Below are 24,088 nucleotides of genomic sequence, written 5' to 3' on the forward strand. Positions count from 1 at the left end.
CAGATGAACCTTGAAATGAGGCAGGGGAAAAGTCTGATATTTATTCTAGGTTTCTCCCACTCCAGTGAGGCAGATAAAACAGAAAAATAAGGATGTTTATTAAGGACATTTCTAGCCCACAGCTAGGGCTCATACTCAGCTCTATGAGCCACTGTCCGACCTCATCCCCATTCAATGTGAATGACATAGGGAGGCCAGGCCACAGGTAGATCCCATTGATCCCACAGTAAGGGGTCCCTCCCATAGTCAGGTATAAATACATACACTGCTGGGGATGAAGAGGGAAATCATTGGATTAAGACGTTCCTCTACACCCTGCCTGGACCCTCTCATTCCTTCCCACCTTCTAAGACCATGGGTTGAAGGTGCCTAGTACCATGATGTGGGGTATCAAGGGAAGCCCCTTTATTAGACCCCATAGCTATGGGAAAGGGATGCCCTTCCCTTCTTAGCCATCCCAGGCCTGGGGGCCACTGAGGTAGAAGGGTGAGGGGCCAGGCCACTCTCATACCCCTTGTGGGCCCTGCTCTGGGCTTGTGCCTCAGGGAAGCAGGGGCTTTTTGCTGGTACAGGATGCTGGAACATCAGCCCAGACTGGAATGCTGCAGTTCTTCCCGAAGCCATGAGGGCATTGGCTGTCCAAGCCGGCTCAGCAGCTTCGACAGTTCCAAGTTGTGGTTCCGGAAAAAATCCACAAGGAAAAGGCGGGACTGATAGGAGAAAAATGAAGGCAGAAATGGTTAAGAGTGGGACACAAAATCAGATCTCAGAGGTGGGAGAGGAATATTCTGCCCCGGGCTTTACTTACCTCAGTGTCCATATCTGGGTACCTCCGGCCTTTGCTCTTGCCTAGACAGCGAGTCTTACCGCCTTCAAGTCCCTGGCACCAGAATCCCTTATCTTCATCAAACCTGCTCGACAGGAAGAGGCCATTAGGTGGCAGGGAGAAAAGAAATCCAAGCCCCATAAATGTACACTACTTTTCCCAGCCCCCGGGGACACGTCTCTCCTTGTGAGACAGGCAAATCCATGTCTCTTCCAAACAGACATGGTCAACCTGCTTCCCCATTTCCCCCATAGTCCTCCTCCCCTGGGTCATGCTCTCCCACCTGAGGGTCCGTGTGTAGTTCAGAAAGGGTGTGATACCCAGGAACTTCTGGATATTCTCCATTGAGGCAGCTGGGTTGGTACGCAGCTCTTGCCCATCCACAATCAGCAACTAAAGGAAGAGGGATGTGGTTCCCACTGTATTCCTTAGGAGCCTCTGGGCTGAAGGGAAGAGGTGGGGAAGGGAGACCCCAGTGAGGGCTATTGGGGAATTGTACCTGTCCAGAGGGGTAGTAAGTCAGCCAGCGTTGTAGATGGGTGGAATAGTAGCCAGGGACAAGACAGCGGTTCTGCAGGGAGCGAAGTGCCAGAGGGGCCTGGGAAGAGGCTGAAATCACCTGGTAGAAGGTATAGTTCAGAGCAACTGGGTCTCCATGTGCTCGCTGGTGCTGGAGGACAAGGAATAGGAAGGGAAGGGATTGGTGGTGTGACAAAATTATTCTGCCCTTACTCCTGTCTGGTGAACAGACAGCACAGGCACCCCTCCCCAAGGCACTAGTTTCCCTACCCTCATTCCCTTAAGCCTTAATGTGCCCCTAGCTTCAGGCTCACCTGGTACCAGGAGTAGGCCCTGTCAGCAGGATTGGTGAGCACAGTGATGATTTTAGCTCGTGGCAGGAGGGCAGCCCCCCGCCGTGGTACAACCTCTGAATCAAAGTAGGTAGCACTTTTTTCAAAGAGGAAATCAGTGCTGGCATTGGAAGGGACAGGAAAGAAGTCCATGTACCTAGGAAGTAGCACAGAGGAGAGGCAGAGAATTTGCAGAGTAAAGGGGCCAGACATTTGTGCTGGTAGAAGGTGGAATGGGATATTCTCAGGGAAGGGAGAGCTCTGAGAAGCATTCCAAGGGTGCCCAGTCTCACCAGTCAATGCCCTTGTGGTAATTAGGGCCGTTGAAGAACTGAATCTCCTCAAAGGTGCTGGGACTGGGGAAGCTGCTGGTCACAGCTGGGTGCAGGCTCAGGAAGAAGTGAATAGCTGTGGTCCCTAAATGGGAAAGAAAGTACAGGCCATTGTAGGAGAGCAGCAGCTCAACAACATGGCTTGAAGGAGGTGAGAAAATAACCACTCTGGGTAGTAAAATCCCCTTTGGCCAAACTAGAGTGAGAGAAGGAAAGTCTGAGAGGCCCGGGGAAGGGTTAAAACAGTGGTTCTCAGCCTTGACTGTGCATCACAATCACTTGTGGATCTTACAAAAAAAAACAAAAAACAAAAAAGAACTCCACAGGTGATTCTGATATACCAGGGTTAAGAATCATAAGAATCACTGTCTCAAGAGACTGGATTAATAAGAGATGGGTATGAGAAGGGAGTTCCTTGGCCAAAAAATCCTTTGGGTTTAAGGCAAGGCAAGAAAAGTTGGCTAAGGATGATTCACCTGTCTTCTGGGGTCCCACAATGAGGAACTTGGGGAGCCGATCACAGGTTTTCTCCTTGGACCATATATCTTTGTGTCTCTTGTCGTCACAGGGATTCTGACGGTGAGGCCAAGAATCAGATAAGGCCTAATCTTTCCTTCAACCCCCACCCCCATCATGTCTCTGGTCAGCCTGAGCTCCACTCATACCTGCCAAAGGGGGCTTCGCTCTTGAGGGAAGAGGTCAAAGTACTTTTGTGCAAGAGGGACTGGAGGAAGGGTCTGTAGACGCAGCCGTGTCCAGCACTGGAGGAAGCGCACCAGGCTCTCAAAGGTGTACAGGCCCAGGCGATCATTTCCATAATTGGACAGATGCGTCATAAAGATGCTAATCTGTAAGGGGGTGCCTGCATGTCAGATTTGGAGAGCCTACCCCACCTCAGAATCAGGCTTGGTGAGCAAAAGTCCCAGCCTGCAGACACTTTGGCTCGCCAATCTTCTAGCCCTTCCTCTAGGCACCTTACCGGATTAAGCAGCACCGTCAGAAAGAGCTCTCCACCTTGGATGCTCCGGTCTAGTTCACGAGAGCCTCCAGGGTACTCATTATAGAAGATTGTGTGAGTGAAGAGGCCACATGTCTGCCGTGGCAGCACCTGGAGAGAAAACAAGGAACAGGGATAGATGAAATTTGAAAGGTAGAATGTGAAGTAGATGAAGGACAAAAATCCTGAAGCATTAGGATTCCCTGCATTTGTAGAGGACTAAGTCTTAAGTTATAGCAATAAAGCTCTTACTATGTGCATTATGACTCTTCACCCCTCTACCCCCTATTATGTGGATGAACTTGGACTGGAAGCTGACAAGACAAAGGTCAATGCAGGTTGGGGGCTGTCTAAATGTGAGAGTTTGATTCAAGTTTGTATGGGGAGTCCCTCACCATAATGCCATTGTGAATGAAGCCACGGCGGTAGCGGGCAGGGCGGAGATGGGGATACTCCTCAGTGCTGGTCACCTGGATGCCCCACACAGATTTCCAGGCCTCATAGAGCTGCGTGTGGATAGGGTACACGCCCGAGTGGTGGGGGGCCACAGCATACCCCAGATCCGTGGGAATCCCATGCTCCTGGGAATGGCACAGACTCTCACCAGGACCTGGTGAGGTTTGGGGTGTAGCGGGTAAAGAGGGTGGGGATGCCTCCACAGAAAGAAAAATGGAGAGGGTAGGGAAAGGGTACCCCCTTAGGGGAAAGTTGAAAAGGAAGCATTATTTCTGGGGAAAAGTATGGGGAAGAGAGATCCAAGGGTCTCACCAGAGCAAACTGTTTGTTGAGCCTCATCTGGTCAGCCAGCACGGAGCGATTGTGGAACAGGTGTGGCTGCATGTGGCTCCACATGTGGGGGAACCACCAGAACTCTTTGCGGTGCTTCAGCAGCATGTCGTCCCCTGCATCCTCCTCCTCTGTCCCTATGACCACACACTGACCACTGACCACAGCAAGTCAGCCCCTGTGCCCTCCTTTTTCTGTAACAACACTGACCAGCTTCCATCCTGGGAACAACATTGCTGACCTCTGCCCACCTAAGACTGTATTTGCCCCACTACCAACTTGCCCTCCAGCCACCCATGCAAACCTAAATTCATACCCACTGCAAGCTCCTCACAGTACTCTGACCCCAAACCTTGCCCCTCTTCTCCAGCTTGTCTGCCCAGGAAGATGGACAGTGAAGGGACAGATCAAACTAAGACTGATATGCTGAAGGAGCAAGGGAGTAGGCTCACCAGTATGATAGAACTTGCCCGAGAAGCCCAAGTTGAAGGTGAAGTTGGGGACTAAGGTCCTGAGTTTGTTCTGGGTGGTCAACAGAGCCTGGGAAGAGTATCAGGGACATGAGAAATCAGGAGAGAGCAGACTGAGCAGGAGAAAAATGAGAAGTAGCATTCTTCCTGCCTGGAAAGGGCAGGGTGTATACCTATGACAAGCTCAGAATCAAGGAAGGGAGTCTGATAGGACAGAGCTTCAAACAACTTCTAAGGAAAGCAATTTGCGTCAACAAAAAGACTGACCTCAACATCAGCCACCTTCATGCGGGTACCTTCCTTGCCCACAAAGATGTCATCGATGTCTACCAAGATGTAGCGGTCAAGGTCCAGGCAGAGGCGCTTGCCAGTGAGGTATGCAACAGCATCGACAAAAACAAGTTTGTGAAGCCAGAAGGAGAGGCCATGGCCAAAGAGCACTCGCTGGATGCCATCATGAAGCCCCAGGTCCTGTACCACAGTGGGAAGGTGGGCCCGGCGAGGCACCACTCCTGGCACGGGGGGCTCAGCTGGCCGAAGGCTAGCAAGAAGCACTGGTTCATATGTACTATGATTGGACTGGAAAATGGTCCAGTCATCACCAGGCAGGGGCCCAGGCTCCAGGCGGCTGGGGCGTGTGAGATGCAGTAGCGGGGCAGAAGGATTCACTTGGTAGTCCTGGAGCCCCAAATTTGAGTGTAGAAAAAGGGGAAAGCCCTTGAGCTGGGCACTCAGTAGGCTATGCTCATGTGCTCGGAAAAAGCCAATGATGCCCACACCATACTCCACACAGTACCGGTCTAGCAGTTCCCGACTCCAGGCATCCAGGTTGACATATTTCAGCAAGTTCTCATAAATGACCAAGACATAGCGGCCACGGGTATGATCAGTCAGTGTAGGCATGTCCCCTCGGCCAGGTGCCAGCTCAGTGCTGTAACGAAAACGACTAGACTCCAAGATGGCCACAATCTCCTGCCCCAGCTGTGAGTATGCACTCTCCACAAACACAAGGACCACAGGTTCCGTTCGAGCTGTCTCTGGAGGCCTCGGGGGCCGGGGTGGGAGTGGAGGCCGTACAGGGCCAGGGCCAGCTGCCCCACCACTACTACTACAGTCTCCCAAGGGCAGGGGCAAGGGTTCCTTGGCCTTGGGGCTGGTAGATACATAGTAAGCCAGGAAGCCCATGGAGCCCAGACTGAAAGCGATCAGCAGAAGTATGAGGCGGTGCAGTTCCAGCTGCCGAGCTGGGCGTACCACCTTCCACAGCTTGAGCATGGCGGGGGAGCGGACGGAGGAACGGGGACCACCTCAGGGGATGGGAAGTAGGAGTTCTATAGGCTGGGGCTCTCTTGGGAGAGTGGAAGGATGGAAAAATAGGGGAAAGGGATTCCTGCAAGGTCAGTTCCCTGAAGAGGTGGAGACTAGTCCCCTTAGAATAGGGTAGGGGAGGTAGACAGGGCAACAGGGGGCAAGTGGACAGAGTCCATTGGTCTCAGGTCACCATGGCCCACTGGCCCATGGCTTCAGGATGCAAATCTAGCCAGGCTCCACCTTCAGTCCTGGCTGAGCTCCTCACATCAGAGGTCAGCAAAGTTCACAATCTTTGCCCTTACTATCTGTAAGACAGAGAAATTGATGGGTTACTTCTCTCCTTGAAACTGTGTCATTAATCTATTCCCCCTCTTCACCCCATCTCTCTTACCTCCTGCTCACAGGATGATTTGTTCTCCAAAAAAAAGCTCCTGTAGAAAAACAACACAATCTGAGTCTCATACCTTAGCTTCACAGCTTGTTCCATTTCTTAGAATACTGTCTAAATTCTCCTCCCTGCGCTAAGCTCAGAGTTAGAGCAGTATATTCAAGGACAGGAAGGGAACAAATCTCCTATCAACAAGAGGCCAAACAGCCCAGGAGGCTGAAAATGAACCTGCTCTGAAAGGAGTTCCCAGCTGGTAACAGTACAGTTGGCCAGCCAGCAGGAGCTCTGGTCTTCCTGTGAGGAAGGGACGGAAAGCCCCATAAGTCCTGAGCTCCAACAAAATATCAGATAAGAGGAAACTCACGAGTCTGTTAATCTTCCTCACCAATCAGACCCAACACCACAGGCTAACGGCACTAACGAACTTGCAGTCAGGTGGACACTATGGTGGGGGAATTCGAGAGGAAAGAGAAATGGTGCTAAAAACAGAGCAAACTGAGTGGGGCTGGATAACAGAAAGTAACAGGAGCTTAAGTCGTATCCAATCAATAATAGAGAAGAACAGTAAGATCAGAAAACAGTTTTAAGGACACAATTTTGGAGACTTTTTTCCTTAAATAGACAGACTGCTTCTAGAAACTTTGTCGCTCTCCCCACCTTAGTCACTCCGAGTTGGGCCAGTGGCTGGCAATCCCTCTCTACCACCCCCCCCCCCCCCCAACACACACATCTCAGGAGTGATTAGGCAAACACAGGGCCCTTCAGAATTGAGAGAGATGATTTAAGAGTAGTTCATCTCTGGCATGGGTAAAGCTAACTGACATGAAGAGAGAGCTGGGAGAGGATCAAAACGGCGCTAGGAAGGAGTAAATTGTAAGAATTAGAGGAAATTCTTTAGGGAAAACACTAGTGAGAAGAAGTCACTGAGAGGAAGCAGATATTCAGGATGTGTCACCCATAATGTTAAGAATAGTTAACATTTACTAAGAGCTTACTCTTTGCCACACATTCTTCTAAGAGCTTTCCGTATATTTAACGCTCACACCAGCTCTAAGAGGTAAGAGGTAGATACTATTATCAACCCCATCTTACATATGAGTAATTTGGCGTCCAGAGAAGCTTAGTAATTTGCCCAGGATCACACAGCTCAGTCAGTGAAGGAACTGGGATTCAAAGTCAGGCCTGTCAAGCTCCATAGCCCTGCTCTTAACCACTGCATTTTAGCTTCGTACCTAGAAGCAGCAGCAACACTTAGGGCAGGGGTGCTGAGGGCGTACTGGCGTAGGGTGTGGGGTGGGATGATGAACACCGAAGCAGGAACCCGGGGTGAGGGGGACGCTGTATGAGTGTGCAGCAGTGCCAGGTTTCTGAGGGAGAAACCAAAGAGGTCGTCCAGGCCTGGGCTGTGAGAGAGCAACAGTGACAGCGACCGGGGAAGCGGGGGCGTGGGCCGCGCGCTGGAGACAAGCAGTGAGGTGCTGTGGGAGGAGGGGGGACCGAGTAGCGACACGGGTAGGGGGGCTAGCACACTGGGGTCACGTTGGAGGAAGCCGGCTGAGGAGGAATACGAGGTCACAGGTGGATATGTAGAGAAAGCCAAACGTGGAGCATTAAAGGAGACGGGGCGAGGGGAGCACTGAGAGAGTCTGGGTGACATCGAGGCAGCCATTGCGCTGGGAGAACCCCGAGGGGAAGAGGAGCCCCCTACTGAGGGGCGAGCTGAGGGGCACGAGGTTACTACCAGGGAGGCTAGTGGAGGGAGCACAGGGCGAGGGGAGCGCTGGGCCGCACTGAGGGGCCGCCCGGGACGCCCCTGCGGGCGTTACGGTGGCAACGCTGAGGGGCAGTCTGAGGGGAGGGACTGCGGGCGGCCGTGGGTGGGGGCCACATTGAGTGGAGGGGCTCTCCTCAAGGGCAGCTCACCCGGCGGACTGGGCGGCGTCCCCGCTGTCCCCGGGCTCCGCCACGTCCCGGGGCTGCCCGGCTTCCCAGCTCTCGGGGCCTCGGGCCGCGTCGCGGCGGCTCCGCCATCTCCGAGCAAACGCTCCGCCGCAGCTGGGCCCAACCACCGCTTCCACCTGGGGGAGGCGGCGCGCCGCCGCTCGTGGTGCCCCCTCGCGTTCCCTCCGCCTCTGGGCCTGGCAGCCGCGCGGCCGAGGAGTCGGGCAGCCGAAGGACCTTCGGTAGCGCTGAGACGCACCACGGCCTCCGAGACGGCCGGCTCCGCGCCCCGCCCGCCGAGGCGCACCCCCTCCCCCACCCAGTGAGTGGCACCGTCTAGCGAGCGTCAAGCGCCACGGCTCCCCGGGCAGGGGCGGGCCGACGACTCGGGCTCTTCCACTCAGCCCTGCGGAGGGGGAGCCGGGCCAGCCCACTGAGGGGCGAGGGCGGCCCTGTGGCGGGCGGGGCCCGGGGGCGAGGCGAGATCCCAGCCCACCACCTAGGGGCCCAAATTCTTCCTCCTCACCCCACACTGGCCTCAGCGGCCCGATGGAGTGGTGGGAGACTGGTAAGTTTATAAGGAAGTTTTATTCTAAAATGGGCCCAAAGAGAGTCGGAGAAAGTACATCTCTCCATCTGAAGCCTTCTAACCAGGCTGCTAAAATCTAGACCTCTAGCCATTAGCCTCAACAGCAGTAACACAATGGACTGTTTAAACGTTATTTTATTAAATATCTTCAGTTCAAGGTTTCATTGTAACAAAGCTATGAAGGGTCTACCAACATTCAGAACAAACACTATTTTTAAATTATTTCTATGTCATCATGCAAAAATTCTGCATCAAATGCCTTCCATTTCCTGTTTAAAAGGTGATTTTTTTTCTTAATAGTCTATTGTCTATAGATGCTGACATTAGCCCCAGAAGAGGAGTAAGAATGCTAAGAAGTGGGGCCAGAGCAGCCATATGAAGCTATGGGTCTTAATGAACTCTAAGACCATTTATCTTCAAGCCAGCAAAACCAAACCCTGTGGTGAAGGTGTCTGCGTGCTGGTACTGCAGGCTGCAGAGCAGGAAAGAGCTAGGGCATGCATGAGGTGCTCAGAGGAGCCTGGCTAAATCCAAGCACCAGCACCTGTGTCTGCTTTCTTCTCAGCTGGCTCCAAGGTCAATCTGTAGCTTTGCCTCTTCTCCCAGCTCCTGTGCCTCCTGAAGGTAGTCCAAGGAGCTGGAGTCTACCCACCTTTCCCCTAATAGTGCAGATATTTGTGCAGGTAAGTCTACACAGTTGTGTTGGGGGAAACCAAGGCCATGAGCAACTGCTCCTCCATTATCTTCTCTGCTATCTGCTTAGAGTATAGATCTTTCCCTCCTGGGATGGAACTCCTTGAGCACAGAGAGGGACAATGAATGTAGGAGCCTTGGCTCTGGATACCTCTTTGTGGGCACATGCAGGTAGAGGGGGGGGTGATGCCCATGCAGATTGTCCAGCAGTAAGTCTATACTTCAGTTCGTCAGTAAAGAGGCCTTTAAAGAGGACACCTCTTCTTCTTGCCAGAGCAGTCAGGTAAATCTCATAGATAGGAAAAGAGACAGACGTGCAGCAAGGGAAGAGGAAGGGAGGCAGCCCTGAGGGCAGCCTGAATGCATAGAAACAACCATCAACTCAATCCCACTGCCTCACTCCTCCCATCCCATAGGGGCACTTGGCAGAGGATCCAGGCCCAGATGAGGGTCAGCACAGGGACCACCACCATGAAAAGGCAAGACAAAGATGGTCCATATCAGCACAGAAACAGAACTGCCAAAGGCAGCAAGGGGAGCCCTGACCAGGGCCTGTTCTCTCCTTGCTAAGTTATAAGAAAACAAACATGAAGCAAAGCAGCAACCCATCCCCCTTCCCAGCTGCAGGGATTGGGCCTCATTATCAGGGCCCACGTGCATTGTGCATCCTATAAAAATGGATGAGTGCATATCAGACTAACACAAGGTTTCTCATCAGCTTCGTAGCGGACACACTTCTGCAGCACCAATTCTCTTCCCATCTACACTAAATGGAACAGTACAGCAATGTCTGGGCCACTGCTTCTCAGTCCTGAGGTCACTGCTTCTCAGCTGCCTCCAAAGCAGGCTGGGAGCTCCACGTTCTCTCCCAAGTAGGTCTGATGGCCACGATGTTCTCATCAGCCTCATTCTAGGTCCATATGCAAGTTCTGAAGAAGTCCATTGCTAGACCTGGGGCAGGCAGGCCACCTCAGGGGCTGCAATCACATCACAGCCCCCAAAGTTCTGTCAGAGTTCTTGCCTGGTCCTCTGAGTCCATGGAGGCTAGAGACTGAGCTCACCTATTCTGGGCTGGTAGGTGAGCCCACTGCTCATGCAGGATGGGCATCACATAAACTCCTGCCTTCTTGCCAGCCCAAGGACTATCGGTGGTTTTAAAATGCATCATGGTATGGATTCCATTTTTTTTAAACAATCTTTTTTCTTTTTTTTTCCTTAAATGTAAAAAACACCTCGGTACAGCAGAGACAGACACGAAGGGCGGTCGGGAGGGCTGCATGCAGGGGCGTGCATTGGCTGCTGCCTCTTTGTAATTTAATTGTTTTAAACCTCAAACGAACAGGACTGCTGCTGTCACTCAGGCCCTCCAGAGCCACTGGCTGCAAAGGTTCGACCTCCAGCTGGGATCTCCTAATGCTCCTGTCAAAGAGGACAGATGTGGTAATGGAACAGAGGACAATAAGCACACAGATGAGTTCCAGGGACTTAAACACACTATACACATGGCCAAGTCTGCCTAAGAAGGTGAAGGATGGGGGAGAAGCTAGTATTTAAATATAACATTGCCTCGCATTTGCTGAGCACTTGACTAAATGCTTGACTTTTAAGTATCTTATTTAATCCTCACAACTCAATGAGGTAGGCACCACTCTTTCTCTCTTTTTGACAGCTAAGGAAACTGAGGCTTAGGGAGGGGAAGTAACCTGTCAAAGGTCACTCAATTTGGAGTCATGGAGCTGGACTCAAGTCTGTCTGATTTCAGAGCATAACTCACTACAACCACTCTGTCCAGCCTTTGCTACTCTTCTGGGATGGCCCATTATCCTCCCCCAATGCCACCTCTCAACCTCCACTTCCTCCTCTGACCCCACCTGTCCCAGCCTTTTCCCACCCCCACCAGGTGCACCTGTGGCTGAGTTCACTGCAGCGGTGCGGCAGGGGCCCCTGAGCAGTGATAGTGGACATTGAGCCACTTGCCATCCCGGCGGTGCCAGACCCGGGTCTCCTCCGACTGGCTGGTGCGAGGCCGACCCTGCCCATCGATGTACTGGGTGAGGCGGATGTAGGCGATGCAAGCTGCGTCCTCCCCAATCACATGGACGTGTGGGTTCAGGATGGTGGTGTGGATGGGCTTGCTGTTCTTAGATAGGACTGTAGGGGGCAGGGCAGGGTGGGGTAGGTAGTAGGGCGTCAGGCCTGGGAACGGGCATTTTCCTCCCAGCCTGCACTCCAAGTCTCACCCTCTCCAGCAACCATTCTGAGAGTCTCCAAGTCCCCCATACTCCTTCCAGAGGCCAGGAAACCCCATCACATTAGTCTCAGTTACCAAAAAGGAAGAGAAAGGTGAGGAATAATGATAATACCAGCTGCTATTTTAATTAGACATTGTGCTGGGGTTTTACATGCATGTGCTGTAAGCTTGGTCAATATTATTTTCTTCATTATAAGTTAGATAAGGAAACAAGCTCGAAGAGATTAAGTAATTTGCCCATATCACACAACATTTGAACTCAGGACCATATGACTCAACTAAAGCCTATGACCTTTCTGCCAGGCTGATGTTTAGATTTCATAAAGGTTGGCTTTTTCCTAATTAGGGCTGTAGAGCAAATCAAGAACTTAAAATACTGAAAGTTGATTTGTGATTTAAAAAAGTTCCAAAGTTGGGGGCTGGCCCCGTGGCCGAGTGGTTAAGTTCGCGCGCTGCGCTGCAGGTGGCCCAGTGTTTCATTGGTTCGAATCCTGGGCGCGGACATGGCACTGCTCATCAAGCCACGCTGGGGCAGCGTCCCACATGCCACAACTAGAAGGACCCACAACGAAGAATATGCAACTACGTACCGGGTGGCTTTGGGGAGAAAAAGGAAAAAATAAAATCTTTAAAAAAAAAAAAAAAGTTCCAAAGTTAAAACAGAATCAACAAAGCAGCAAGCTCAGATATTCCCAGGGTTCCCAGGCTCCTCTGGGGGAAAGCCAAAAGAAGTTGCACTGCCATTATCAGCAAACACTGAGAATTGTGTTGCTTTTATTGAGATTCACGTTTTAGTTCAATTCAGATGTTAGACGGGGCCATCTGAGACCTTCCCTAGAAGTTCTATGAACTCTGGAATTGCTTCTGGCTAACAGAATTACTTAGATAGCCTAGGGTTTACATTTGCAGTAGACACATGGAGAGTTAGTAGAAAAAACAGTGATAAAATAAAACTCAGGGCAGGATGGGGAAGGCCCAGGATAAAGTGGAAAAGAAGAGAAAAGAAATAAGGAGGGGGAGGGTCTTCGAGAGTGGAGAGAAAGATGGGAGGTGGTGATGATTCAGCTTCTGGTCCCTTGGGACTTCCACAAACTGTCGAGAGTGTACACCCCCAGAGACAGGACTCTTATCTCCCTCGATATTTAGGAGGACCCTAGCCACAAATCACCAACAGTGCCATGTTGCTTGCACATTCTTATCCTGGTTTTAATTTCCTCTACTGGGAAACCTGCAGACACATAACTTTATTCTTACTTGCTGAGATCATCTCAACCTAATCTCAAATGGTTCCCAATCATCTTGGAAAGAGGTGAGGCTTCAAGAAATACAGTGACCCTGATTCTGACGACTGGCACTGCCATGAAGCAGCTGCAGAATGAAAGGGCACGTGGGGCTCTGGGGCAGGGCTTTCGAAGCTGTCACTTTAAGACCATCCTCAGGGCACAAGGAGGCAAGCACACGGACCAGGGTGCAGCAGGCAGGTCAAATAAGGGAAAAGTAGGCAACTGGGAAGAGGAGAAGGTGTGTGGGGACAGAGGCACGGAGGGTGAAGGGGCAGGCAGGAGTATATCAGCAGCACGAACCCACTCACGATTCTCAAAGTAAAACTTATGGAAATCCATCCCCTCCACGAGGTTACCAAGGGCCTCAGGCTCAAAGGAAGTGAGGCCTGGATCACAAATCTTCCTGCAGAAAAAAAAAAAAGAAAGCAGCCTGTCAGTCTTCTATGGGAATTACTTGTCTTTCTTCCTGGTTAGTGGTGTCTGTCCTGCAGCAGGTTAGCTGTGGGCTAGGCTTGAGAGATGGCTAAGATCTTAGGGGCCTGCCTGCTGAGCCATTTTTCTCTGCCCTTTCAGCCTACTGCCAGGACACCACAGGAGGGCTCAATCATAGTCATCTACCTGGAAGGGCTCCCAGATTAGGGGCCTGGTGTTTAACTCAGACACTATGCCCAAGGGCCCAGCCTTCCCTTTTCCCAGGTCCTAGCAGCTTTTTAGGAGGAGGGAAGGCCTCAAGAGACAATTTGGGTCTCAAGGAAATGGGTTTCTACTCACGTGTAGGCCTCAAAGTCCCCATTGTTGATGGCCTCAATCAGTTGTTCTGTGATCTTAATGATCTCCTGTTTTCGCACTGTGGGGAAAAAAAATCCAATGATTTACTGGCATGGGACTGGGGACCTCCCAAGTGACAGAGAGCCCTCCCCAATCCTTTAGAGAATCCCCTGTGATCTCTTTGACAAAGACATCCCTCTTCTCTGTCTTTGAGGCCCTTTGCGGGAAAAGTGAGCCTACCTTTCTCTCCAGCCCCCCTTTGTTGTCTGTAGAGCTAACAACACCTTTCTCCTGAAGCCCAGCCATTAGTTATGCTTCTCTGGCCTTTGCCTCCCTCTCTATCAATAACCAAGATGCAGAAAACACTCTTGCCTTTAACAGCTGAGGAGCCCGGCACATCATGAATAATCTGCCCAGGGTCTGTGTATCCCATCCCCAGCAGATTCAGTCTCTCTAAGAAGCATCTCTTAGAACAAAATGGCTGTTTCCACCACCTACTTACTTCTCTCACCTGAAGGGACTCAGTCAGGTCTCAATTACCACCCCCACCTCCCCCAGCCCCAACAGTCACTGTTGTTGAGAACCTAGCCCTGGGCAACAGCCAGCCTGAGAGCAGAATCTAGCCAGGGATGAGGGCTCTAAAAGGATGAACAGAGCCCTCAGATGGATGCTTAATTATCTTCACCCTGCTCATCTCAACTGCAGGGCTTTTCGGGGATAAAGGATCTTGGAACTATAAACACTCTTTTTAAATGGAGCCTCTCACCAGAGAGATGGCTCCGTTTACCCTGGACAAGCCTTGGAAAAGCTCTAAATTTCATATCAGCTCTCACGCCAGGATGTGTCCCTCAGAAAACCAAGACAAGGCTCAGACTGACAGGCCGGCAGAGTTGGTGCCCTCAGAGCCCCCATCGCCACCCCATCCCAAGCCAAGGGACTGCTGGTGACATCCTGCACTCATGGCCACTCACAGGGAGCACCACTATTAGCAGAGGGCACCAGCAGGGTAAGGGAGGGCTCAGACTGAGATTGGGCTAACCCTGACCAGACCCCCAGGCTGGCCCAGGCCACAAGCCTTTCCTCACAGGAGCAAGGGGTTGCAAGACAAATGCGAGCATTAGAACAGCACAACCAAGGGCACAGCCAAAGGTTCAGCCAGGAAGGGACCCCACAGCCATCGGCACCACCAGCAGGGCAGCTCCAGGCAAATAAGCAGCAGGTTAGGGGAACCAACAAGCTCTTTCCACTTTCTAGAGGCAAGCAGGTATGTGTACACACACACACCCCCACACACACCCCCACACACCACCCCCCAACCCCACCAAACCCATCTGCAGGACCTGACTGGGGCCTTGTGGGTGAAGAGGACTGTGTTTAGAAACTCTAAAAGGATAGATGGTAGGAGTAAAAGAAGCAGGCAAAGGCATCCTTTACACAGACACAACTAAAAATATAAATACAAGCTACCATTAACCCGGCAAGGCATCATATTAAGACATTCTACTATCCCATTTATTTTTCATAACAGTGCTATGAGGTAGGTGCCATTTTATTCCCTCTTTATAGATAAGGAAGCTGAAGCTCTGGGAGGTTAAGATACTTCACACATTCTTGTAGCTAGTGTAGCTGGGATTTAAATTGAGGTCTGTCTCACCCCAAGCTCTTAGTATGATATTATGCTGAGCCTCAGGAAGCACTACATTTCATCCCAACATGGTTTCTTAACTATTGCAATTTCATCATCAACCCCGCTCCCACCACCTTGGACCTAACTTCTGTCTCCGCTTTTCTTCCTGGCTCAGTGCTGAGGCAAGGCCCACTACATAGCCCAGTGGCTTTTTACTCCTTCCCTCCACAGCATGTTCTTCCACCCACTCTTCTTTATGCCTGGTATTAACAGCGCCTCTAGTCAGCTCCCCCACCCAGCAGAAGCTGAGCTTCTGAAGCTTACTAAAATGGATGGCTGGGCTGGGCTGACAGCTCGGGGTGGGGGGTAGGGGAGAGAATCCTTGAGGGGCTCCAGGAAAGCTAGGGAGACGGAAGCCAGAATGTGCCTCCCTCACACTTACTGGCTGAGGAGCAGAGAGAAGGCTGGGGCTGCATGCCTGCAGAGGGGGCTGTTCTGTCCCGGGAGCTCCGTCCTTCAGGCACCGAGCTGCCATTCCCAGTGCGGAGCGGGGCAGCTAGGCAGCCAGGGCAGGGCAGGGCAAGGCAGAGCAGCCAAAACAAACAGAACAAGGCAGGTGAGCGAGCAAGCTGGACAGGACCCGAGCCCATGGCACTGCAGAGCTGGGACAAGGTGACATCTTGGGCTGCTGTGGACACTAGACCACATCCCATGCCGCCGCCTCTGCCAGAGAGGCCTCCCAGCTGAAAGCCCCAGAGAGGTCCACAGACCTGGGCTTGTGGCTTCCAGAGGAGCCTTCAACCAGCCTGTACAAGGACCCTTGCTCTCAGGGAAGATGTTCTAGGAGGCTAGGCTACAAGGTCAAGAGCCTGACAGTGAAGGAGCTGCTTACCCTGCCAGCATTGCCAGAACTGATCTGATCTTAACCCCAGCAGTCCTGGAGGTACTGTTCTTTACTGCCTTATAAGTTTATGCTTTCTATTTTTTTGGTTCCCAAAGGTTTAGTGCCTGCTTATTGCCCCTGATCATGTTCTCTCAGCAATGTCCTGTGACATTCCTCCATCTTTTCTGAGAGCCTGGCCTAAGGTCACTTACTGGAGGCAAAGGGAGCAATTCAAGGAGGCCAAACCAAAGAGCGGGACAGAGATTCCCAGTGGTCTGGCCCGCCATGCCCTCCAACACCCCCTGGCACTCTGGCCAGGCCCAAGCTTAGGCTGGTAGTCCTCACAAGACCACCAGGACATGGTCAAATGTGGTTCTGATTCTGTCATTCATGCCAAGGCTTTGTGATGAGAGTGGCCAACTTATCCCAATATGCCCAGGACTGTCCTGGTTTTAAAACTGAAAGTTTCACATCCTGGGAATCGCCTCAGTCCTAGGGAAACTGGGATCACTGGTCACCTACTAATGACTCACATTTGTGGGCTACTTCTGTGGAGATTCAAGATGTCCCTGTTGTGGGATGTCACATCATTATCAGCAACGGGAACAGTTCTCTGAGCCCTGGCCCCAGATAGGTTCAGAAAAACCTCTAGTTTAGTTATTTCAGACTTGGGGTCAAAGAAGAGAAGTCTCTTGCCCAGCCCAGCAACAGCAGACAGGGGCCTCATACCTTGGCCCATGGAAAGTAGCTTTTATGCCAAGCCCTCTCCAGGGGTATAAGTAGCTACCAATCTCAGTTCTGGGGGCAGATAAGGCAAGTACTCCATTGGAGCCAACTGGGACACTGCTGGGATCCCTACTCCACCCAAGGGCCAACACCTACCTTTGAGGTCCTCATCTTCTGTGGTGGTGTTGCAGCTCTCTGTGGAGCCCTGTAGGCCAAAAAGAATGTGTTTCTATACACTCAGGCCCTTGCAAACCAGAGGAGCCAAGAACAGAAGCAAAGTATATGCTCTTATGAAAGATGCAAGCAGGAACCATAGAAGTTTCTATTTTCACCCTTGTTATTCTGACTCTTACAAAACTCTGGATTCCCAAACCCCCTCCCTAGTCTTCTCCAACTCAGTAAATGTACCATCTATCCAGTTATTTGGGCTAACATCTAGAGTCCTCTTCTAGGTTTGATTCTAGGCTAATTCTTCTCTTTCTCTCTTTCCCTCATATCTCAGTTATCCAATTTAAAATAAAATCTGTCAGTTCTACCTTCAAAATAAATCCTGCGTCTTAACCTCTTCTCTTCAAATGCACAGCTACAACCTGATTCCAACCTACCAACATCTGGTACCTGAACTACTACAACAGTTTCCTGGTCTCCCTGCTTCCACACTTGCCTCCTCCCTAAAGTTCTTGCCTATAACATGGCCAGAGTGGTTTGCCAAAGTGTAAATCAGACTGTATCACTCCCCTGATAAGAACCTCCGATAGTTTCTCATCGCTGCTGGAATAAAAGGCAAACTCCTATAAAGTCCTACATAGTAGGCCCTGCTTGGGTCTCCAACTTCATCTCCCTCTTGCCACTCTCCCCCTTGCTCACTACATTCCTAGCTCTGCTTGATTTCTTCTATTCTGCTTCTTCTCTTAGGTACACATGCCAAGCCCCTGCACTTGCAGTTCCCTCTGTCTAGGGCACTCTGCCTGGCTCTCTCCTTCCCGTTGTTTAGTTTTTAGCTAGGATGTTGCCTCCTGAGGAAGGCCCTTCATTAACCACTTAAAGGCTCTGCTCACTCTTTCTCTGTAATTCATGCCATTTTCTCCATAGTACTTATCAGTACTGGATTTTATCTTATTTATTTGGTTCTTATTTTATTATCTGCCTTCCTCACACTTGTGGAGAGGGACTTTTATCTTGTCACCTCTGTAAAAGGAGGAGACCAGGTCATTGAGGGCATAAAGGGGTGAGGCAATGGAGCAGACTCTAGGCTCTGAGTATACTCCTGCCTGTTTTTCTAGCTAATGTTTGCTCTCACTTAAATTTCACGTCATAGAGGAGGATTTTACTAGTATTATCCCCAATTTACAGATGGGGAAACAGAGGTGCAGAGTAGTAGAGTGACTTGTCCAGTGGCCCAGGGTCAGGATTCAAACCCAGGTCTGTCTGACTACAAAGCCCAAGCTCAGAATCACTGAGGTATAACACCCTTCCTGGGAATGGAGCGACAAGCAGGCACACACTACCCATAGCCTAGACTCTGCAAACACCTTGGCCTCGAGATACAGCCTGTAGACTGTCATCTACAGGACGCTTAAACCCAGCTCACCTGTTGCCTGCTGACCAGAAAGCAGGAGACAGGCTCAGCAGCCACTCACCTTGATCCCATCTGTAGCATTGTGCACCACAGTGGTTTGAGGTTCCTGTGAGAGAAGATGAAAATTACCTTCCTGACCTGGGGACAGATGTACAGCTCTTCCCTGAGGGACCCCACCCCTACTCCAGTACCCTCATAGACCCTGTGATGACCCGAGGCCTGCCTACCAGCCATTTTTACAAGACAAAATATCCTGGCTCAACTGGACCCCAGGCAGCTGGAAAACCCCAGATTTGGGGGACAGCATTGGCTGGTAAGAAGGAGAAGCCTGGCACTTAATGGAAGCAGGTACCAGCAAAGCTGAGAGGACAAGCGCCTCTATCCCCAATTCCTGCTAGTTGTGAGTTTTCTTTCCCCATGGGACAAGTACACTGGAAGAGCTGTCAGCTGAGAGCACAGGCCAGGCCCTGACAACAGTGTTCACCAAGGGGTGTGCGAGAGGCAGGGACAAAGGGGAAGTGGACTAAGGTCTTCCAGAAAGACCCAGGATGCGCCCTCCCCCCCCATAAGCTGAGCCCAGAGAGCTGCCTGCTTCACCCACCTTCTGCTTTCCCCAGAGTTCCTGTCCCTACAGCACCATGTCAGGCAACAAGAAGGTCCGCAGGAAGTAGAAGGAATAGCAGGCACAATTACCCCTCCTTGTCTCTCAGTCATCCCCCTGCTAACTCTCTAGTTAGCCACTGCTAGCAGAGGGAGCTCTGAGAGCATACAGTGCTCCTTGGATGAGCCCAAAGAGAACTCAGAAAGCACTGGCAGCATGGGGCTCTCAAGGAACCCAGAGACCTCAGCACCATCCAGAGGTGGGAGATCCCAGCCCTGTTTCCTGTTCATGGCTTTACAAAGGAGAGTTTGAGGCAGGTTTTATAAGGAGGCCACCAAGAACTGATGTACAAGTCCCAAGAAAGCTCCTACCCTCTCCTTTGATAAGTAACTCACCTTCCCGGCCCCCACAGCAGACCCACTGGAGGCCCAACCTGGGGCTGGGAGGTTTAGCTGAGAGCCCTGATCACTCTTCCCCCCAACAGCGAAAGGAGCAGGAGCAGCAGTTCTGCAATGCAGGACGGAGCATGGCCAAGCGGGACAATGAGGGAGAAGGGCCTATAGGGCAGTACACAAAGTAGCCTGCTCTACAGGGATAAGAAAGGAAAAGGGCCGAGGAGGCCGAGGAGGGAGGGCAAGAAGAGGAAGCAGGAAGGAGCAAGAGGCAGCCAGGGGCAGGGGCGGAGAAGCTGTAGTCAGGAGGTACCATGGCCGTCTGCAAGGGCGCGGGCTCTTGGGCTGGGCTTACGAGACTGTTTTTGTTGTTGCTCTGTGGCTGAGACAAGAAAACAGATGATTTAGTTCCTCTAGAGTTACCAAAGCTGCTCAGATTTGACTCCCAGACCTCCCTTGTCCCCTGGCCTGGCCTGGAGGAGCTAGGCCTGAGGTGGCCTCCATAACACTATGCGGATGGGAATAACAGCTGGAGAGATGATCAGAGAAGGGAGTATTTGTAGGGGCCCAGAGACTTAGCTCTGGAGGCATCTTCAATGTGGGACCAGCCCAAAGACTTGTTTTACAGGATCTCTCCAGAAATCTCTGCTCATGCCAGATGCCATGTCATTGCACAATCATATTTCACCCAAAGAAATTCAGGATCTTCTTCTTACTTTATAGCGGGAAAGGAGGGGGGTTTCTAAGAAAGCAGAACAAAATTCAGAAATTCTGGGTTCCCTATCTGCGGGTAGACTCTTGCTGCCCTTTCAACCTGACACCTGCATTTCCTTCCCCTTAAAATACCAGCTTGAAGCCTGATCTAAAAAGAAGAGGAACAAGAAGAGAAAGAAAATCTGGCCTAGGAATGGTGTCCAGAGAGGAAAGGGGTGGAATTTGGCTTTGGATACAAAATGTATCTACTGACCCCAGGAAGCAGGGCAGAGCTACAAAGAGCATCAGGTGAATCCAGGTGGGGGCTGTGGCTGCAGTCCCAGAACCTGGCCCCCAGGAAAGAGCAGGCCAACACTCCTAACAGCAGCAGACTATTGGGGTATCTCCTTGCCTTTCAAAATGTTACACTGAGTGGCACAGCAAGGGACTGGGGTCGGAGGATGGCCAGGAAGGAAGGAGGCTGATCTCCAGGGCGGGGAGTCCTATCAACGCTCTCTGCCTCTTACAATCCCCTAACCAAGGTACTAAGTCTCACAGGGAGTCCCAGTGGAGCTGGTGACCACCAAAGAGCAGCCTGATGCCTGCAAGTTCTTCAAAAGGCAGAGAGACAAATGTGTAGTTACCATCTCTGTGCAGGACGCAAGTGGGGACACACTGACAAATAGGACGTGCTCCTTTCCTAAGACACACACGGAAAGTTATCCAGACTGTCCTACTTCTTCTTGCCTGGAGGCCTCTTTTATGACCCTTTGGACAAGACCTGAAGCTGTCCACCCCTAGCTTGCTGTCAATAGCTGAGAGGTCCCCAAACCCAGGGCTAGGCATGGAATCTAAAGCCAGGCACCAAATGCTACAAGACTCCACTGAACTCTGCAGGCTGGAGAAGAGGAGTCCCAGGAGTAGTCAGGATATGGGTCTAACCTCACATCAGCTCTGCTCTCTTCCATTCTTCCCAGGAAGTAGCAGAGCTCTCCTAGCTCAGCTGCTGACATTGATCTGTTTGGGGCTCATTGGAGACTGACCTGCCTGCAAAGCCCAGCTGAGACAAAGACCCTGGCAAGGGAAAAGGACTCCAGGGTGTACGTAAAACCTGCCATATCTGCAGAGGGCTGAGATGTCACCCAGGCGGCCCTACCTCTGGCTTTAATGGATGGTTTCATAATAATTCAGGCTGCTGTGTTCCCCTTGATGCCCTGTGTCCCATGAGAAAGAAGATGCATTCTCTGTAGTCTTTCAGCTGTTTCCCCTGAGGGCTGGGTGGGAAGGATGAAACATTGGGCACAGCCTGTTAATAGGCACTTGCACAAGTGAAAAGGCCAGGAGAGTGAGGCTCAGAGCCATGAGCCTACAACCAACTCTTCTGCCCACCACACAGATGCCCACTGGGCTGCCAGTCTGTAGGAAGTGGCTGCTCATGCCCAGTGAGCAGGGCCTCTCCTCCTGAGCGACATGAGTGAGGGTCTCACCCTGTGCTTGCCACTTGGCCCCAAGTCCCTACCAGCTTCACTTCCTGCCCTGGGCTACTGGAGGCAGTCCAAGCTCTGCAGCAGGGGGTGCCATACCACACATTCCAGTGCCCAGATTTTAGGCCACTGGGTGACCATGGGCAATGGCCCCCACCTGGCAGGACAGGCCACACCTGCCCACACATCACAGACATGCAGTGAGGATGAGTGAAGCACACGCACATGGCAGAATGGGTTTGTGTGGCTGGCAGGCGGGCGCAGGCAGCATGGAGTAGGCGGATGGGTGGGCAGGCAAGGCTCACCATTAGGTGCACGCTGGAACTCGACTTCCTTTTCTGGACACACCACAGCAAAAGGGAAAGAGAAGGGGAAAGAGAAGCACAGAAACGCTGCAGGTTAGTGTACCAGCGTGGGCTCTGCCTCAGGAGAAAAGAATGGAAGGAGGAGACCTGGAGTCCAGCACCAGAAGGGTTAAAACAGCACCTAGACTGCCAGGCACACACACCCCTCCAGACCCTGGGAGAGGAAGAACTCCTTTGCTGTCAGGTTCACAAACACAGATTTAGTATGTTCTGAGATGTCTCGGCCTTGATCAGAGAAAGCTTCTTAAGTAGATTAAGTCACAAATCTATGGGGGTAAGTAACTTTTGCTGCCAATTTATAAGTTTGGGCTTATAAGGCTAGCTCACCTCTAAGGTTATTTATTTTCTCTCATTACGAGGTCTGCCTGAAATTCAAGTGAGCAGCTACCAGGTAAATAGCTAAAGCTACTATAAAGCTACTCTAGGTCATCCTCAGCTCTAATAATAACATTTGACTTCTGAACCTAGACTTTTCACTGGCCCCCTAAACTGCTTTTCAGATAAAGATGTGGAGCTTTTGAAAATCGTCTGGCAAACAGTTAAATTTTGGCATCCGTTTCTTTGTTGGTATGGCCATGCTTGTTAAAAAAATTTCAATGTTTTATTGCATTTTGCAATTAATGGGAAGTGGAAAAATAGGAGTGCTGGTGATTAAAAGGGCAGTGATCACAATGACACAAAGATGTAAACCATGTGGAATGCTGAAAGCAGTGCTTCCTTAGCCTCAACCAGATGCTCAAGGACTTTATGTTCAGATGTGAAATAGGAGCAGAAAAATAAAGACCACATGGAACACTGAAAATACATCTCAGAAGACTGTGTCTAAAAGGTAAAAGGTAATCAGGAATTTTATAATTATCTTGCTGGGAGACAGAAGTCCTCTTGTAACACGTCTGTCTGTTGCTTGATTGTTGCATATTCATTTAACAATATCCAACAAATATTTATTGAGGGCTGTTCTAGGCACAGTGAACATGTCAGAGGAATGTTCCTGCCCTCAAGAAGTTGACACTCTACTTTAGAAGACATTTTTTGGAATGTATTACATTCAAAAGGAGACTACAAGTATTTAAAAGAGTGGTCCATAATTTAGAATTAGCTCTAAAGAAAAAGAAAGTAAAAATATAATTAGGCCTCTTTTGCATTAGCCTGTCATATATACCCAAACAGAAGAGGGGCATTTACTTCCAAAATTATCTTTCAAAAAGAGAGAGTTGCCTCACATTCATATATACATGAATTTCCATAATGCCTAGCAAAGTGCCTTCAAGTTAGCATACAATCAACAAACTCTTGCTGAGTTGAACTGGGTTTGCTGATTCTGGTTTCTCCCCAGGCTAAAACAGAGTACAGGTTTCTAACTTGCCCAGAATCCCATCAGTGAGACTCTGTAGGGGCAATGACCAGGCCCAGTCTTGGCTCTTGTGATGTCCAGGAGCTTGTGGTCAGTGCAGGTGGCTTTTACCTGGACCTTGCCTTAGGCAGAACACTCTCAGCTGCCTGCTCCACCAAACGGGGAATAAGTTCCCAGCTTTCTCGTAGCTGGCTCTCTTTCCCCAAACTGTCCTGCACAGAAACCTGAGATAATCCTTTACTACCCAAGGGTTAGTTTCTACTGGGTGAGTGGACTTCTTTCAGTTCCTCTCTCCATCCTTTCAGGGTTTTGCTCTCAGCCATGCACAGCTGGGCTCCTTCTCAATCAGTGCAGCGCAGCATTGTTTAAATACCAGATCATTTTTAAAGAACTCTATCTCACTTTTATTTAAAAATTAAATACTTATCTAAAATTTTAAACCAGAAAAGTGTTCAAACCTCCTTCCCATACTTAACAAACAAATATTCAAACAGTACTTAAATAAATAACTATATCCTTTTCTTTCTCTCATTCTTTTATTTTTAAAGATTGGATGGCCATCCTGGCCTGGGATTAGCAGAATGCCCAAATTGTCTTCAACTAGGGCCCTCTTGGGATCTGGAGAGTTTGTGGCCCCTCAAGTCTTATCCTCATAAGTGGCTCACATTCTTCCACAGACACCTTCAAAGAAACCTAACCAGAATGTGAAGTCCCCAAATTCACGAGCAGAATGTAGACTCAGTGCTCAAACCAATGCTAATATTCAAGCATCTTGTGAAAGCTTCTGGACAGTGAGAAAGAAGCCTCCCTATGACTTTAAGCAGCAGGAACTGGGAGGAAGGTGGAGTCTACAAGAAAGATCCAGGATACTGACATCTCAGGATCTTCTCAGCAACTT

At 50.7% G+C, this 24,088-nt stretch overlaps 2 protein-coding genes across 58 annotated transcripts in view; both read right to left on the reverse strand.

The window, feature by feature from the left end:
- Nucleotides 1-76: 76 nt before the first annotated feature.
- Nucleotides 77-8,290, reverse strand: NDST2 (N-deacetylase and N-sulfotransferase 2). Of its 8 annotated transcripts, none has more exons than XM_070263368.1 (16): nt 7,885-8,223; nt 7,194-7,328; nt 5,965-6,004; nt 4,530-5,878; nt 4,245-4,332; nt 3,775-3,929; nt 3,402-3,587; nt 2,989-3,117; nt 2,675-2,857; nt 2,486-2,582; nt 1,971-2,094; nt 1,660-1,834; nt 1,326-1,496; nt 1,110-1,219; nt 809-911; nt 77-710 (listed from the first exon to the last, which is right to left on the reverse strand). In XM_070263368.1, exons 4-16 carry the CDS (start codon nt 5,535-5,537, stop codon nt 585-587), a joined length of 2,655 nt encoding a protein of 884 aa, XP_070119469.1. In that variant the 5' UTR covers nt 5,538-5,878; nt 5,965-6,004; nt 7,194-7,328; nt 7,885-8,223; the 3' UTR covers nt 77-584. The 8 variants fall into 8 exon arrangements, with proteins under 8 accessions (XP_070119469.1, XP_070119505.1, XP_070119487.1 ...); XM_070263404.1 differs by having other exon boundaries at nt 1,147-1,219; nt 3,402-3,512; nt 7,885-8,197; XM_070263386.1 differs by having other exon boundaries at nt 3,402-3,512; nt 7,885-8,197.
- Nucleotides 8,291-8,608: 318 nt separating this feature from the next.
- The window catches only part of CAMK2G (calcium/calmodulin dependent protein kinase II gamma), a 55,358-nt gene continuing 39,878 nt past the window's right edge, over nt 8,609-24,088 (reverse strand). For 4 of the 50 annotated variants that reach the window (XM_005602491.3, XM_070263487.1, XM_070263443.1 and 1 more), the window contains 8 exons: nt 21,777-21,809; nt 18,363-18,407; nt 16,879-16,927; nt 15,556-15,669; nt 13,490-13,565; nt 13,027-13,121; nt 11,091-11,335; nt 8,609-10,603 (listed from right to left, as the gene is read on the reverse strand). In XM_005602491.3, the coding sequence (XP_005602548.1) occupies nt 11,103-11,335; nt 13,027-13,121; nt 13,490-13,565; nt 15,556-15,669; nt 16,879-16,927; nt 18,363-18,407; nt 21,777-21,809 (645 nt within the window). In that variant the 3' untranslated portion in view covers nt 8,609-10,603; nt 11,091-11,102. Of the gene's footprint in view, nt 10,604-11,090; nt 11,336-11,535; nt 12,033-13,018; nt 13,122-13,489; nt 13,566-15,555; nt 15,670-16,878; nt 16,928-18,362; nt 18,408-19,607; nt 19,677-21,776; nt 21,810-24,088 lie in introns of those variants that run through there. The other 46 variants (XM_003363486.5, XM_023645517.2, XM_070263649.1 and 43 more) reach the window with 20 other exon arrangements.

Source organism: Equus caballus, chromosome 1, assembly GCF_041296265.1.
Source record: "Equus caballus isolate H_3958 breed thoroughbred chromosome 1, TB-T2T, whole genome shotgun sequence".
In the NCBI taxonomy this organism is placed as follows: domain Eukaryota; kingdom Metazoa; phylum Chordata; class Mammalia; order Perissodactyla; family Equidae; genus Equus; species Equus caballus.

Excerpts from the sequence above, each read along its gene's own strand:
- NDST2 (XM_023645360.2), bottom strand. The coding sequence starts at position 5,537 with ATGCTCAAGCTGTGGAAGGTGGTACGCCCAGCTCGGCAGCTGGAACTG. Across the intron at positions 3,930-4,244 it reads GGGCAAGTTCTATCATACTG|GGACAGAGGAGGAGGATGCA; the intron begins GTGAGCCTACTC and ends GTGTGGTCATAG. Across the intron at positions 1,835-1,970 it reads TACCACAAGGGCATTGACTG|GTACATGGACTTCTTTCCTG; the intron begins GTGAGACTGGGC and ends GCTACTTCCTAG.